The sequence below is a fragment of the Trichoplusia ni genome, chromosome 26 (genome assembly GCF_003590095.1).
Source record: "Trichoplusia ni isolate ovarian cell line Hi5 chromosome 26, tn1, whole genome shotgun sequence".
Classification (NCBI taxonomy): domain Eukaryota; kingdom Metazoa; phylum Arthropoda; class Insecta; order Lepidoptera; family Noctuidae; genus Trichoplusia; species Trichoplusia ni.
Window position 1 is genome coordinate 4,553,480 of NC_039503.1, and position 17,228 is coordinate 4,570,707.

The following is a 17,228-nucleotide window of genomic DNA, read 5'->3' on the forward strand; positions in this document are numbered from 1 at the left end:
CGCATGATTTCTATTTACTGTACCAATTTACAAAGAAAAATTACGTATTTTATTCGTTAACCTACCTGACGATCATTGAAGTAAAATACCGTCAACCCTACTGCATAAATGGAACTTAAATGAAGACTACATGAGGTTGGTTATGAGGTTACGCTGTCGATACCGGCAGCCAAAATTAATTTTCCAGACATTGTATGACGGATGTAAGTGCTGATAGCTACACGCTATTATCAGCCTTATTGGGGAAATTTCCAAAAATATGTTCCTAATCCTCGTCGGCTTAGGGATCTCAGAAACTCATTCAGTCTCGTTCCTTCCCCTGTTTTTACCAGGCTACGAAAGAAGAAAATGTTAAATAAGTAGAGATTACAATAAATTGTCAAAGGAATTTTTGGAAGGACCACGTGTGCGGTCTCTATAATGGCGGATGTAGACCGATCAAATCGTTAAAATATTGGAAAATCCCAGGTATCAGTAGACATTATTCTATCAATAGATACATAATGTCTATTCATTGATAGCTTTGGTCTTATGGATCTTTCACATTGCATACCTATTATGCAGTTTTTATGCAAGTTTTCTGGGCTTTTTTATCCGAAATACTTTTGGCCTATGTAATGTGGCAAATTTAAGAAAAAAAAATTGTTTTTAGTTGTTACAGATGTACCAAGGTAATAATTAACTGTGTCGTTCAGTATTTTTTTGTTACGCATAATTATAGATGAGATCAATGTGAACTACATGCAACTTTGGGTTGAGTGTCACTGCGAATGTTTTGATCTTGAAGTAGCATCGCCAACGTTACCGAGATAAAAACATAGGTATATACACCAATCGTAAATACAAAATCATATTACGGCATTCCACATTTGAACTTGAGTAATTTTAGTACATCAATAAAAATAAAAGTAATTTAAGTTCCTTTCTTTCAAGAATGTACCGATTACGGTAACAATTACATAAAAAAACGTATTGGTTTATGTTTCTTTTATATTACTTGTGAAATAGTCGCGGTAGGCCTATATAGACTTGAAAGAGAATAAAATGACTAATTTTGTGAAAAGTATTTATTTTCGAAAAATCCTATTATTGCTCTGCCATAAGTCTTAAGATAAATAGCGTGATGTTTTTTGTGTAAATTGATGACCGTGCTGCTTACTACTTAATGGGGTGAAAATACACCTCATAATTGTATTACACGATGTTACGGGTGAGTCCAAAAATTTAAAACTTTACTGCTCATGCCCCCTGCATAGTAGCGTTATGGTTTTTGTATATCTGTTGTATCATGTGTACGATAAGGTTCATGCCAAATTTGAACGAAATATATTCAGTGGTTTATGAGATAATTTGACATTTGTTTATAGATATAAAAGGCTCCTGCTCACCCCCTGTAACGAAAAGCGAAATAATAAGTAGAAAGTATGTTGACCGGACCTCTTGTTGATATTCTCTGAAAATTTGAATCAAATCTATCCAGTACTTTCCGAGATCTTTCCGGACATACATACAGACAAACAGACAAACAGACAAAAATTCTAAAAATCATATTTTCGGCATCGGAATCGTTCGTAGACCACCCGGCAATTATTCTTTAAAAAAAATATTCAATGTACAGTTTTCACTTTTCTACAATTTTATTATATGTATAGATTCAAGCCGATATAGATCCTGTACCACGAAAACTAAGACATTACATGATTTTTCGTAATCTCTCATTAGTTCACTGACCATTGCGTAGTTGATACTGATGTAATTGCTACTGGTACTTGCAAAGCAAGCAATGGACAGGTTATAAATGTCAAACCGCTAAGTCTCGCTGTTTAATTGTTTGTGGTATTGGTTGGTGATGTCATTATAAGCAAATATTGATTCCAATTTTCCCGCTAATATTTTGCCTTTACTTTTGAACTCTTTGCAAGAGGTTATAAAATCTACGCCGTTTGTTACTATACCTAATAGATTCTCGTCGAGTGTAAGAATGATTTAGGACATGGGGTTTCATTGCAAAAAAGTTCTGCTAATCTTTGGAAACAATTAAATAAAGAATTACAAATTAAGTTAGTAGTAGTAAGGAGAGGCCTAATCCAGTTCAGCAGTGGACCTCGATAGGCTGAATTGATTGGTTGAATAGTCCATCCGCCTGTCATCAGACTGTTTTTCAAAACCTAGCAAAGCCTTACAGTTAATAATGTAGCTTACAATGAAAAACCTCCTCAACCCAGTTACCTGGGCAACACGATACCCCTTGGCTGGACTGCTTGTCAGACTTTTCAAGCTTCTGACTACCTGTAACGACTTACAAAGATTAATACAACACCAGGGACCCACAATTTAACGTGCCTTCCGAAATACGGAGGAACTACAAAGATTACCTATATACGGACCGGCCGTGTCACACATTGCTTGACCTGCGATCGATCAACTTCTCCAAACTGAAACTTCTGATTTAATTCAAGATTTGAAATCAAACCTTTTTACAAAAAACACGAAAGCAAACTGGCCACAAAAAACAGCTGTCAGAACGTACACAAATTCAAAAGTGCGATTCAAATAGCTACTTGCTTCAATTTTTTCCAACACTCCATCAGTGTATTATGTGCAGAGCTTGAAGAAATACGTATTTGGGGTCACCAACCACTGTCATAAAAACCAGTGGCTTGGTGACTTGTTGAAAATGTTTACAAGACGACCGATATTGAGAAACGTGCGACAGGTACAACGAAACGTTTTTAATTCAAATTTTCAAATTCGAAAAAGAATAACTGTCAAATCACTGTCAGAATATTTGCTTTGATTTTTTTCTCTGGTTTTTCAAAATGTTGCAAAAGGGGAACGTTACTTCTATAACCAAATGTGTGTTTACGAAGCAGGTAAACGTGCTTTCGCAGTTGTATGGAGCGGTTTGTGATAAGCAGTATTTGTTGACTGCGAAGCCGACCTTTACGCGAACGCTGAGCGCCGACGAAACGATAAATATGTCTGCCGACGACACTGGTAAATGTTATTTGTTTATTGAATAGCTGATGTAGAGAACCTGGTGACAGCTAAAACCGAGGATAGAGTTGAGGCCTTTGATATGACTTTACGTAGTTTTAAAATCCTCAAGTGAGCTGTGTTTTGGCAACGCAGTTTTTATCAAGTGATAGTTGCTTTGTAATAAGATTTTTAATTGATATTTTTATTCAGTTTAGACTCACTTATTCGCCGGTCTGTCAAATCATTTTTTTTTCTTTATGGCAATCTGCTGATTGTTTCAACAATTTTTGACCAGTGACATGTTATCACAATTTAGATATTGTACTGGTTTGTTAAAAAACAAATTCGGCCAAATTCTACTTAAACATTTTATAAATGCGGACGTACGTACTGTACGTTAACCCACACATTTCGCAATTGGAAATGGCAACTGTCAAATATAAAAGCCTAGTAGTTTGTGGCCTTGACTTCTAAACCAGAGGTCGATTCAAACCCATCTCAAATCTTTGTGATCATTTGTTCTGTCTGGATATGTATGTCAGTTGTCTAATTTTAGCTTTATTTAACACTAGAGGGCGTTTTGACAGTTGTTTAATATATTGTTGTATTATTTATTTTTCAGAGGGTACCGAACCCCCGGTGGAGCCATGGCGCGACCCGTACGGAGCAAAAGTCGAGATAGGGAACCCTAGCGATTCCGATAAAGACATGCCCCACAACATTTCAATGCCTTAAATCGAAAAAAAAACAGCAACTGTCTAAAAGTTAACCTCAAAAACTGAAACTATGAAGACGCGTTTCCAAGAATTTAGATTTGCTATTTCAAGTTGAACTTGTACGTAATTTTGACAATGTAACTAACCGCGATAGATTTGAAGTTCAGACACGAAATAGGCCCAGTTAACGGACAAATAATAGATATAAAAATGTTCGTAACAATTGCAAAATTGTCTGTGCCTCTCGTGTTGTCTTAAAGCTAAATTTAGCTAAGGTTTAACGGCGCTGTCTAGATTTAGCTAAATATTTATCGCTATTTTTGTCTGTGCCGTTGCGTTGTCTCAATTTTGTGGAAGTTCAATTTGAGTCTAGATTCGATTTGATTCGTTGTTTTCGTAGTTTTAGGTTTTCTTGTTACCTAAAGAACTGAGGTAAGGATTAGCTTTTAAATATTTGCTGCTGTTTGACATAATGTGTAACGAATTGGATACAACGTAAATTCTTAATTTATTTTGAGATTAGTTTGTTAATTTTTGAAGTTTCAAATAAAGTTTATTCCAATTTAGATTTGTTTACTTTTGTTCTCTTAATTTAAAACACACAGTACAGATAATCTACAACATACGATGCTTTATAAACTAAGTACTACCGCACTAGCCTTGTGTTGCGGGGTTGTACAAACAATCAAGTCACATGCACCAAATGACACCCAGAACAACGTCTGTGGATAACACAAATACTTGTCCTCTCTCGTGGGAATCAAACCAGCCTCATTTTCGCTCCCTAATTATTCTTCGCGACTATTCCTATCGGCCTTGATCCGATATCTTTAAATGTCCAGTCATTTTTGAGCGATTACTGCTGTCAAGTTATTCTTGTTAGCACTATTGCCACTCGGCTAAATGACATGTTTACTATCAGTGCCATTATCCATAAGGCGCTTCAGGCCAGTGCCTAGGGGCCCACTATGATCAGGCCCCTGAGTAGGCATCTAAAAAAAAATTTTCACAATGAAAATACTTAAACCAAGGGGGCCCCCACTCCTTTGTTGCCTCGACGCCTCGGGGCCCCTGGGCCCCTAGATCCAGCCCTGTCTACTATAGTAGTTAACATCAACAGAAAATGCTCGGACCATACTTGTGTAATTTTAAATAATTACTGTTTACTCACGCTTATTTATCGGGATCGACTAGTTGCCGCCCCAACCGGAGTCCTTAATCATGAGCTGATGCGGCGGCCGTGGCCGAACGATTACACATACATGTCTGAATACACATATCCCTACTGATAATATAAACGCATAGTTTGTAAAGAAAAAGGCAGAATCTCCATTCATTCCGCAATTCAAATTGCCGATGAATGAATGGAAATTGTCATCATATGACACTTCCCTTATTCCGAATATTGCCAACACAATAATTTGAAATTCAGTACGGAGCTCAACACTCTCTTCCATTACAATGAGTTTTATCACAAATTGAATTAACACAGGATAGTATTTTTCATCCCGATTTTAAGATTTGTGGCGGACGAAACCGCTGGCCACAGATAGTACCATAGATACATAACACCTAACTAGTACCTACCTAACTAGACGCCAAACGCCAGCTACGAAAATCCCGTACCAAGCCCTCCTACAATTACACTTACAATGCGCAAGGACAACTCAACTGCGCTACTTGTGACCGCGTGTTCAAGACCAAGTTTCGTTTCGCAAGTCATACGAGCACATGATCGAAACCAAGCTGCCAGTATATGCCAGGTTGTCGCTGTCGACGGAAACGTCTAGGAGGACATCATTATCAGATAACTAAGCATTTACTGTCGCGTCGGTGTATCAATAAACCTATGCCTACTTACATGGTTTCAATCCAATATATTGTTTTAATCTCTTCATCGAACAACGTAGATTATTAACCGAAGTATTTAGCGTTATGATCAAATCTTAGATACGCCAGGCATTTATTAAAAAACGATTAATTCCAATCAGGAATTCAATTAATGGAATTATGTTTTCAACAAATCAGACTGGCTATGTAATCGTATGTATAAATAAATAATCAAAGTAAAAGTGTACTATAGTTACCGGCACGGATCTTGAGCGCTGACCTTCACCTGCGCAGAACTGATTTTTTTGTCCCTTTTGCGGTATGAAGTGAGGCGCGGGACGGACTAAGTGCAGTGATTGTCCCGCAGCGCATCGCGTCATAGCCGTCACTCCTGATTGGTTGAAATTTGTTCTTTGCTGCAGTTGCATGCACCACAAGACGACGAGTACTCACAATTGATTCGCATTTAATTTTACGATGCGCAAAGCGATCCTCACTCTTCCACCGAGCGCTCAAGATCCGTGCCGGTGACTATACTACTACCTACCTCCCACCTACTAACTGTGACGTAAGAATAGGTAGCTGTTATAATGGCTAGCCTGCCCGCTGCAAATCGAAATTATCAAGTAAATCCTTCCATGGGTTTAGCGGAAGGGGTTCCTTCCTTTGCCCTTCTCGTACCGGGGCCACGGGAACCGTTTCGGACAATCCCACAGTCTCGATCATTTGACAGTCCAGCGATTCTGCCACTAGGGAGGCTACCCAGGCATTTAAAGTCAGCCATAGACAGAGCATGGGCGAGCATCCCGTGACTCTGGCTAAAGCACCCCGGGGTGGTTTTAGTCGGTGGAAGTCCGACATATCCCCACGCCTTGCCCTCGACGTGGGTTGAAGTCATTAATTAGCGTTTCACCCCGGGGGAAAAAGCATCTGAAAGTAATATTTTTGCGGGTATCTAAGAGAGATGGCGCTGTATACCTTGTATTTCGTAACCCTTTACAATCATAGAAATATTATTTTAAAACGTAGTGGTATCCTCTCTTATCAGAGCCCTAACCAGCGTTATAATCCTTATAAAAAATAATTGCCAATTTATTAACTCCCAATTAAAATATAAGGCCTATTATTTTACAACCTGGATTTGATTTGAACTTGGTTTAGTTAATACTTCAGTAGCTCTCGACTGGTCAGTGTGAATGGTCCAAACAGCATGAGCTTCGTTCGTCTTAGCCTGGTAAGTTTTTATTTTTATTTTAACGACTCCCGGACTAAGGAGTTGAGTCCTTGTGTAGCAGGGGTTTACAAAGCCGAAGCCGAGTGGTTGATATCACCATCCTAAACGAAATTTGCGCGACGTGTCGCGATCCCCGCATAGGACATTCAGTGTGTTATCCACGAATGCTTGTTCAGAGTCTGGGTGTCTTTGTGCATGTGATTTGAATGCCTGTGAAACCCCGCGACACAAGGATTTAATTTGTAAGAGGAGGAGTCGCTTTATAATTATAAAAAAGGCCGTTACTTTGCAAGAGGGGCTTTGGAAATTGAATTATATAACTTAATAATCACAATTCTTCTAGCTGGTTGTCTTCGCGACCCTGGTGGCATCCGATCCTTTCGCCAGTTTGACTTTCGACTATCCCAATGTAAGTACCAATGCTTATTCAGTTCATGTTTAAAACTTTGACACCAGGATGTGATAAAGTCATTACCCTGAACTTTCGCGAATATTTTAAGTCCGAAATTAGCCAAATCTGTTTAGCCGTTCTAGAGTTTTAGCGACACTTAAAAATAGCAATTTATTTAATAAATAAAAAATGTAATTATTTTAATATATGGACTAGCTGCGCCAACAAACAATGTTTTGTCAGGGTACAGAAAAAATATTTTATCCGATTCCACATTCCACCATGTGGACTAGCACACGATAATTTCATGAGAATCGGTCAAGTTGTTACGGAGCACTTTAACAACAAACACCGTGATACGAGAATTTTATATATGTATTAGAAACCAGCTCACTCACTCGGCAATGACGTTTATTGTATCCACAGATCAAAGATGATGTTTACGAGCAACCTGTCAATCTGATGGTGACGCCAAAGAAATCTCCTCATGCCAAGGTATTTCATACTCTGTCTAGTTACCGGCACGGATCTTGAGCGCTCGGTGGAAAAGTAGGGATTGCTTTGCGCATCGTAAAATGAAACGCCAATCAATTATGCGTACTCGACATCTTGAGGTGCATGCAACTGCAGCAAAGAACGAATTTCAACCAATCAAGAGTGACGGCTATGACGCGATGCGCTGCGGGCCAATCACAGCACTTTAGTCAGCCCCGCGCCTCTTTCATACCGCAAAAGGGACACAAAAAATCACTTCTGGTGACGGTCAGCGCTCACGATCCGTGCCGGTATTTATAACTATGTTGACTGCACGGATAGCCGAGTAGTTGAAGTCACCACGCCAAAGCCCCTGAGCGTGAAGTTGTTGATCCCCGATTGCTTGTCTTAAGTCTGGATGTCTTCGTGTGACTTACATGTTTGGGAAACTACTCTCGGTATAAGTATTAAGTTCTTTACGCGTATTTATCGGGCTCGTCCGATTCGTTTCTGAACTATCCCCGAGTCCTTAATCACGAGCAGACGCGACGGGCGAGCGAATCAAACCCACTTCTGACAACTTGCGACCTGCTACTTACTATAAAAATACTTACATATAATTTGCTTTTGCAGGACGAAGCCAGCGATGTTCAAGGCGAACCTCCAGTGGACACATGGGCCCCCTTCGATTTCAGCCGTTTTGACCAGTACATCAACAACTACAAACAGGAACCAGTCCCTGAACATAACAGGATTAAAAGAAGCGCTCGGGTTGGTATAATATACCTTTTTAATGTAACAACCCTGCCATACCTTCCGTCCATCATTGATGCTCCTTTAAACCAGGATCAACAATGATAAACAACCCCTGGGTAATTGCTTCCCCTGGGTAAAAGTTCCCCCTGGGTAATTGTTCCCCCTGGGACACACCGAACTTAAGTGTTTCGGTGGTTTTCGTTGGTTTCATTGTAGATCCTGGCTTACAAGAGTTGCAATGACGGGCATGTGTGGCGGGCTAGTCCCATAATAAAAAAATGATGAACAACAAAAACGAAAGCACTTAAGTTCGGTGTGTCCCAGGGAAACGATTGCGAAAGTAACTCTGTATGTCCGTCTGTCTGTTACGCTTTCACGTCTAAACCACTGAACTGATTTGAATGAAATTTGATACAGAAATAGAGTTGATCTTGAGAAAGAATATAGGATAGTTTTTATCCCGGACTCTTGAAGAGTTCTCTTGAAAACGCGATATAACCGACCTCGACGCGGGCGAAAAGCTAGTTATTTATGTAATGACGGTTAACTAACGCGTTTTTCACGGGATCGAACGACTAGTTGCAGACCGAACTAGAGTGTTTAACTAAGAGCTGTCGCGGCGGTAAGTTGAAGTAAGTCGAACTTAGTTAGGTCCGAAACTAGTCGAGCGATCTGGATAATTCAGCGTGTTATTGAATAAATCAAAAGTCATTAAGTATAATAACTGTTTTCGAGTCTGCAGAACGTGAGATTTGAGCTTCAATTAGTTTTTGCGTCGACTTAAGCATTTTTGTTTCTTGATGAACGGTGGTCTAGTGGGTTTATATAAACCTTAAGGTTTACAATCTTAATTAAAACTCCATGTTTGGATTTTTTGAATGACAGTTCATCCATAAGAGCAGAGCCGTTACAACCATTTAAAAGGATAGATGAAACTCCTGTACCATCTTGTAATACCATACCATGTTTCTAGCAAATAAAAATGTCTTATTTCTTTAAAGAACACAAGTTATAATTTCAAAATTCTGCTTGTTCTAGACGCCAAATCGCGCAATCAGTTGGTTTGATCGAATAACTTCTACTTACTCGGGTGGCTTCGTAAAAGACACGAAAGTCTCGTTTTTTACTCTATTTTTACAAAAGTTAATATTTTAAATGATAGCAGTGATAGAAGAAAACATAATCCCCTATTCAATGTGAAAAAAATTTCAAAAATATGTTTTAAATGCCTTCTTACTGGACAAGACTTCTTCATAGAGAGGGTTTTGAGCTTTGGTTACGTAGCTAGCTGCTCGCGATCCAGCTTTCCTCGCCATGTGTCGTTTTACCGTTAATCAGTCTTTGAATAATTAAGAAAATATATATTTGACTAATCTTCATTGCTCTGCGTTGGGATCAATGCAACTGCCCAAAAAAATACCTTTAAAGTTCCACCAAGCCACAGCACATTGAATATGAACGGACCATAATTGACAAGACTTATTTCTGCCGCAGAATGTGAGGAAATTTAACACCCTACTTGGACCTCAACTACGGGAAAGACCACATCACTACACATACCCAGAGCCAGTGAAGGACAGGATACTTGAGTTCTCCACTTCGACAAAAAAGCCCGGAATCCTCCCGGACCAGATGAATCCAGGAGTCATTTTCAGAGTTCGGATGTCAGACGCCATTTTGCGGATCAAGCAAAGGATGTACGAAGATCCCGAAAGGCATATTGAAGCTGATATAATATACACGAATTTGATCAAAAAAGTTGTCATGGATGAGATAACGAAGTTTCATAATCTCTTGCTGATGTATAAAACTGATAAGAGTATCAAGGAACATTTGGGTGAATGTGGGGGCCGTATATACAAGTTCATCAGTTACATGACTATTAAGGTCCATATATACTGCCTGTTTGACGCTCTCTGGATTGATGGGAACCCGTATGTGATAGGTGATGAGTATTCTGTGACGCCGGTAGAGGTGCCCCCGATGCTTCAGTGTGACGCAGCTGAGTGCAACTCTATTGTTTTTGTCGATTCTATTACTGAACCTAAAGATGTAGAGGAATAATGGGTTAATAAATTTTTGTTTGGGATTTTTGAGTTTCATTTTTTTTCCAAACTTCTTTATCTTTTTCGGCTATGTGTGGTGACTTGCCACTCCCATATCTGATCATCACAGCACTCTCTCCGGATATGGTCTCTGCAACACTATCCATCTAGCGGAATCTAGTTAGTGACAAGCATTCGTAGATAAAATAAACGCTTGTCCTGCGCGGGGATCGAATCCGTAACACGTCACGCTCAGTGGATTTGGCATAAAACCACGCGCCATCAAAGTTGTAAAAATAGGTCACTTCTAGTTATAAAAACGAATAATAAAATGTGCTCGTCGCTTAATCATGCAATGATCTGACAATACAAGCATACAGGGAAAGAGAAACACCTTACAAGCAAACACATGATCACAATTTAGTTTGAAGTCCAGGAGAGTATGGAGTGAGAAAAGTGGTTGAGGAAGTTCTTATCCCACAAGTTCATAACAGTTGATTTATCAGGAAGCAGTTTTTACTGACTCTTAAAATAGTAAGTGGTATTAATTACTCCTCATACACCATTAATGGGGTAGGCAGAGAATGCCTCAGGCATATATGTATCTATACGTTTATTGCATTCCACAATGTGAACTTAGGTAAGTGATATAGATAGTGAAAAGTTTTATTACAAACACTGGAAAATCGAGGTTTAGCAGCGTCTGATACGGCAATGAATTTAATGGAGGACTAATGAATTCTCAGTGGCGAGTAGATAACTCAAAAAAAAAGTTTAGGAGAGTGGGCTGTGGCTTAAGTTCCAGTCATCGTAATTTGATTAATTAGTTTTGCGAGCAATGGAAACGACGCGTATATTAGATATATATTATTAGGTATGCACTAAGCTACAAACAGGACATTTCATTGGCCTAGCCTATTCCCAACTATGTTGGGGTCGGCTACCAGTCTAACCAGTTTCAGCTAAGTACCAATGTTTTACAAGGAGCGACTGCCTATCTGACCTCCTCAACCCAGTTACCTGGGTAACACGATACCCCTTGGTTAGGCTGGTTGTCAGACTTTTTCAAGCTTCTGATTACCTGTAACGACTGTCAAAGATGTAGGAATAACAATTTTACGTGCCTTCTGAAACACGGAGGAACTCGTTATGACAAAGATGGTCACCCATCTACGGACCAACCGCGTCAAGCATAGCTTAACCTGTGATCGTTTCACATATGCGGTTATAGCTTAGCCACGAGCTCCTCCTACAAACCGGACACTGAAAGAAAATTGTCAACATCCCTATCTTCTAACTTAACCATTTGGTTTACAATAAAAACATTTTTTTTTTTGTTGAAATCGTTTGTGATTATTTCGCTAAAGTGTTTTGTTATTTGTCCACAGAGGCGTCGTGGACGCGGGGGCAGACGCAGGGGGCGTCAGCGAGCTACCACAGCACCACCAGATGACGATGTGAGTCAATCAATGAAAGATACTTAATGGCAAGACGGTAAATAAAGGTACTTTTGGGGTGGATAAAATCAGAGTTTTTATTAAGACAAAATATAAAGATTATAAATGACAATTCTCAACCTGTTCATAAAATAATTGTGTTGAAGAACTTTTTGTAAGCAAACGCATGCCACCCCGTTTTACGGTAATCACAATCCGTAATGAGCATCTGACACATGCTCATTATTCTGTGTCTGGATGTAATTTATCCACGATATTTTATAAATAAGAAGTATGCTTATCAGTTGTCTAGAACTCATAACACAAGCTTTGCTTAGTTTGAGACTAGATGGCGTTGTGTGTAAGTTTTGGAATATATCATATCTTTTTCTTTATAGTCAAAGAATTCCTCAAGCACGGAGGTGCCGATAGCTCGACAGGGCAAGGACGACACCAAAAAGAAGAAGTCTTATAAGGACAAGAGCAATTATGATGTCTACGAGCCCAGTGTCAAGGTAAGCTTTAAATAATACTGTATTACTTAATATTATGAACGCGAAAGTTTGTATGCATGGATGTTTTGTCTTCTTGCACGCAAAAACCAGTGAACGGATTTAGGCGAAACTTGGTACACAGATAGTTTATAAACTGGATTGAATGGGAAAGTCATATTTAACCCGAATTTTATGTTCCCGTGGGATCGTTTATGATTTGTAGCTAACGGGCCCGCAGGCAGTAGCTGGTAAATAGTAATAATAGTTTTATTTCTAACGACTGCAATTATAGCCTAGTTACCAGACCAAGCGACGTGGCGCGGGCTCGTTCTGAGAAGAATAAACGTTTGTGTGATCCACGAATGCTTGTCCTGAGTCTGGGTGTCTTGTACATGTGACTTGAATGTTTGTTAAAACCTCGAGGCATAATGATAAAATTCCTTAGTTCAGGAGATGAGAGAAAAGAAGGAAGAAAGTTTTTTTTCTGCTATTTGTCATGGTGACCTTTTACTCTCGGCTTTTGGCATGGAACTTCTTTAAAAGACGTTTCGTTCTTCTTTCAGGAATGGGAGTCAGGTTACGTGGAGATGCCAAAGGACCTGTACCAAGCACACTTGAGGCCTGGAGTCATCTTCAGAATACATATGTCAGAGGCTATTCTCAAGATGCAGTATAGAAAGTGAGTGTTATTTAACTTGAAAGAGTAATTTATGGAGTTTCTTGCCGATTCTTCTCCATAGGAACGACTTTTTGAAACTTTGGATCTATAGTGACTTGACTTGTTCAGGAACTTGGGCTAACCTACAACTGCACTCGTTGATCGATCGAGGTTACTACACTTGATACGGTTTGTCAGTGGATGGGTGACCATCTATGTCATAAGTTTAGGACTAGCAATGAAATCATTTTTGATCGCGGTTTAGCATCCGTAGGTGAATAGCCATCGTACTAAGCCTCCTCTATAGCAAATTTTACTCGTACAGTCAAGCATTTAATCAAAATAATAAAATATATTACATCGTGCCATATAGCTGTGTACACAAGTCGGCTGTCCTTGCTGTTCCGTATGTATCTGATAGCGTGCATTCTAATTTATTATTTAACCACCAAAAAAGCATGCTCCCTGTCTGCTGCTATATCATCATCGTCATTCCCCTGCCCTTATCCCAATTATTTTACTTGAGCTCGGCGCAACATGCGCACACGCAACACGTGGTCGAGTGGCGTACACACCGGTTTCAAGGTGTCGCTAGCTCTGAGGTCCCGGGTTCGATCCCCGGTCGGGTCAATGTAAAAATTCACATTTCTACATTGTCCTGCGTGTTTAGTTTAGTTTGGTACCTTCGTTGTATCTGAATTCAATAACACAAGTGCTTTAGCAATTTACTTTGGGTTCAGAACAATGTATGTGATATTGTCCACATGTCTTCTTCTTCCATACAACATTTGAGAGAAAGACACCTCGGTTATCCGTACAGGCAAAGTTCATTCATTGACTCAACAAACCTCTTTCGTTCAGTTACGGTGAAGATAAAGATGAGTCTGTGATCGAGGCGGACGTTGAATACCTTCGACTGACGCGCAAAGTCATCAACGATGAGATCACGAAGTTTGAGGACTTGCAGTGGCTGATCGGGTGGTTCCACAACAGATCTGATCTTATACAGGAACATATGTGCAACACGAGATATTATGCTGTTGGTAAGTCTATTACTTATTCTTGTTCTTGTTTCCTGACTGAACTTGCAAACAATGTTGTATAAAAATCTTTGTGAAAAAACTTAATTAGGTTCGGTCGAATTGAGAAACCTCCTTTTGCTTATGTGTTAGTGACCTAAATACCTATTTGTTTCTTTAATAAACGGTATTAAGGAGTTTAAGTCGCGAAAAGTTTCACTTTGCAAGTCACAAGCACGAAGACACCCAGACTCGGGACAAGTATTTTTTGGATCACGCAGGGATTGCAACCGAAATACGTCGCGTTCAGTGGGTTTGCTGTGGTGACCTGAAAAACTTGGCTATCCGTGCAATCGATTTCGTTTTTATGTAATTGGGAGAATTTTAAACCAAGCTTTTTCCGTTTTACGTTTTGAACTGTAGATCATTGATCGCAAAAGCTTAGTATCGATTTGTGCCTGTTTACCAGAATATATTATAATTATACCAGAAGGTCCAGTTTCATGTCTCGTCTTAGGTTAAAAAATCCTACAAGAGTAAATGTAGACTGTCCTGACTGGTCCTGACTGCTATACCGGAGGTCGTGGGTTCGATTCCCACCCAGGACAAATGTTTATATTATGGATTTAGAAATAAGTATGTTAATCAATTGTCTAGTATTCATAATACAAGCTTTGTTTAGTTTTAGACTAGATGGCGCTGTGTGAAAGTTGGTCGAATAATATGTTTTTTTTTTATTAACTGAAAATCTCTTCAACAATATTCCTAGAAGAGTGCCAGATGAGCGAACTATTAAGAAATATTTGTGGACCAGAACCCTCTGGTAACTGGTTTGAGGAGGTCAGATAGGCAGTCGCTCGTTGTAAAGCACTGATACTTAGCTGAATCTAGTTAGACTGAAAGCCGACCCCAACATCGTTGGGAAAAAGCTAGGCCGATGATGAATCCTCTGGTAACCACTTTAAAAATGTAATTTTATTTTTCCCTTCTCCTTACCCCATATTAACCTTCCAGGCACGCCTCCAACAATGTTTACCCACGCAGAAGAGTACATGAAACGCCTGTGCCTGTTCGACGGAGTCTACATCGACCATATACCGTACGTGGTGGGAGAGGACGCCTCCCTCATGGCTGCCGTCGCTCCTCCGGTGCTACACTGTGACGCAGCCACTTGTACATCTGTGCCTTTTATAGACAGGTATGCATTTAATATTTACTAGCTGTTGCCCGTGACTTCGTCCGCGTGGTTAGAAGATATAAGTTATGATTTATACCTATCCTGTTTTTTTTCACATTTTCCATTGTATCTTCGCTCCTATTAGTCGCAGCGTGATGGTTTAGTCTAAAGCCTTCCTCGACGAATGGTCTATTCAACACAAAAAGAATTTTTCAATTTGGACCAGTAGTTCCTGAGATTAGCGCGTTCAAACAAACAAACTCTTCAGCTTTATATATTAGTATAGATTAATATTCTGCCTGCCGGTATATAAGACCTCCTTCTAACCCAATATTTACCACTTTATTCCATTACAGCGTCATGTTTGACGAGCGACTAGCCCGGACCAACGTGCGTACATTGACGCGGTGCCAGGCGAGTTGCCGCGCGCATTGTCGCAACGACCCTGACTGCCTCAAGCGTTGCTCTGATCGCTGTCTGCGCTCCGATTAGCGAGGATATCAGCATAAATATATGTATGTTGAGTGGTGGTGGCGTTTCATTTATAAGTAGCTGTGGAAAGCTTCCAATAGAAATTGACTTGCTTAGTTCAAGTAGTTTGAGACTAGATGGCGTTGTGTGAAATTTGTGGAATATTTTGAACATAATACTAATATTATAAAGGCGAGTTTGTATGTATAAATTATAGGTTGTATGTCGTTGTCGCGTTGTCACCACGCCGGGTTCGATCCCCGTGTTTGCGTGATCCACGAATGCTTGTCCTGAGTCTGGATGTCTTCGTGCATGTGACTTGAATATTTGTGAAACCTAAGGATTAAAATCGTTGGTGCAGGAGTAGTTTATCAAAAAAAACATTATTTTTTTCTCAGGACATGCCGAAACTAAGCATAAATTAAATTACTTACGGGAAACACAACAAAACCTTTTTTTAGTGTTCAGAGAAAGGTACCTGAGTGGAGAGGCCTTAGCCTAGTCTTGGGATGACAAACGCTGGGATTGACTAAGATTATTTTATACATTACGAGTTTTCACTGAAAAATAATTAAATGGGGTTCTAAACAGAAAATAAAACAACAAAATACGTATAACATATATTTATATCTGTTTATATCTATTATAATAATATACAGTCACAATAACAAATATTTTGTACATTATTATATTGGGAACAACCTACTTATTGCGATATAAGTTCTTAATTACATACTTCCAAGAGAAATATGTGTTGATGACAATGGAATATTGAATGTGAAAAAAGTCTGTTTGTTCCGTCAGATAGATTTCCAAAAAATATTGATCTCGTAAATAAAAAAGAAAGGGATACAGTGAAATAAAATCTCGTGTGACGTCACTTACCAGTACGCGTTTACTATAAGGCCAACGAGGGCAACGAGACGAGATAAAGAATGTAAAAAAACTTTCAGGTGTTCATAACATTTTTATTTGAATAAACCATTATAAAGTCCTAATTTTGACAAAAATGAAGGAATGAACTTGTTCACAACATGGCGGACTAAACGTTGACAACTGCCGTACTGACTTCTTGTACCACGAAACACATAACGACAGCTGTCATCTACCAATTCACGCATAACTACGCGTACGAGTGCTAAGGACAGGAATAATAATCCCTCGCTATCGCAATGTAACTCAGTAACGGTCCGCTTGTTTACGTTTTTTATCTCGTCTCGTTGGCCTTACTTACAAGTGATGTTACTAGCCCCTACTGCTAAACATTTCATCATCTAAAGTGCACTTTCTTCCTAACTTTCGAATGATGTGATAAAATGAGAGATACGTATTCAATATTTTTGGGAAACCTGTCTGACAACCTAGATTTTTTTTTTGCCAAATAGCCTGAATGCAAGTATTTTTTTATATGTTGAACGATAAAACAGAATGCACAATTATCCAAGTAGAAGGATTTCGTGTCTAAGATACAACTGCACAAGTTGATCGATCACAGGTTAAGCTACGCTTGGTGCGGTCGGTCCGTGGATGGGTGACCATATATATCAT

The 17,228-nt window shown here is 39.3% G+C and overlaps 1 protein-coding gene across 1 annotated transcript; it reads left to right on the forward strand.

Moving 5' to 3' along the window:
* The first annotated feature begins 6,669 nt into the window (after nt 1-6,669).
* On the forward strand, nt 6,670-15,769 carry LOC113505664. Its single transcript, XM_026888466.1, has 10 exons — nt 6,670-6,759; nt 7,103-7,168; nt 7,577-7,645; nt 8,258-8,395; nt 11,814-11,882; nt 12,260-12,376; nt 12,919-13,034; nt 13,875-14,056; nt 15,047-15,230; nt 15,566-15,769. Exons 1-10 carry the CDS (start codon nt 6,736-6,738, stop codon nt 15,699-15,701), a joined length of 1,101 nt encoding a protein of 366 aa, XP_026744267.1. The 5' UTR covers nt 6,670-6,735; the 3' UTR covers nt 15,702-15,769.
* Nucleotides 15,770-17,228: the final 1,459 nt, after the last annotated feature.

Bases quoted from the DNA above. Each gene is read 5' to 3' on its own strand.
- LOC113505664 (XM_026888466.1), top strand. From the start codon at position 6,736: ATGAGCTTCGTTCGTCTTAGCCTG. The intron at 14,057-15,046 runs GTAAGTCTATTA...TTAACCTTCCAG, and splicing joins CACGAGATATTATGCTGTTG to GCACGCCTCCAACAATGTTT. The intron at 15,231-15,565 runs GTATGCATTTAA...ATTCCATTACAG, and splicing joins TCTGTGCCTTTTATAGACAG to CGTCATGTTTGACGAGCGAC.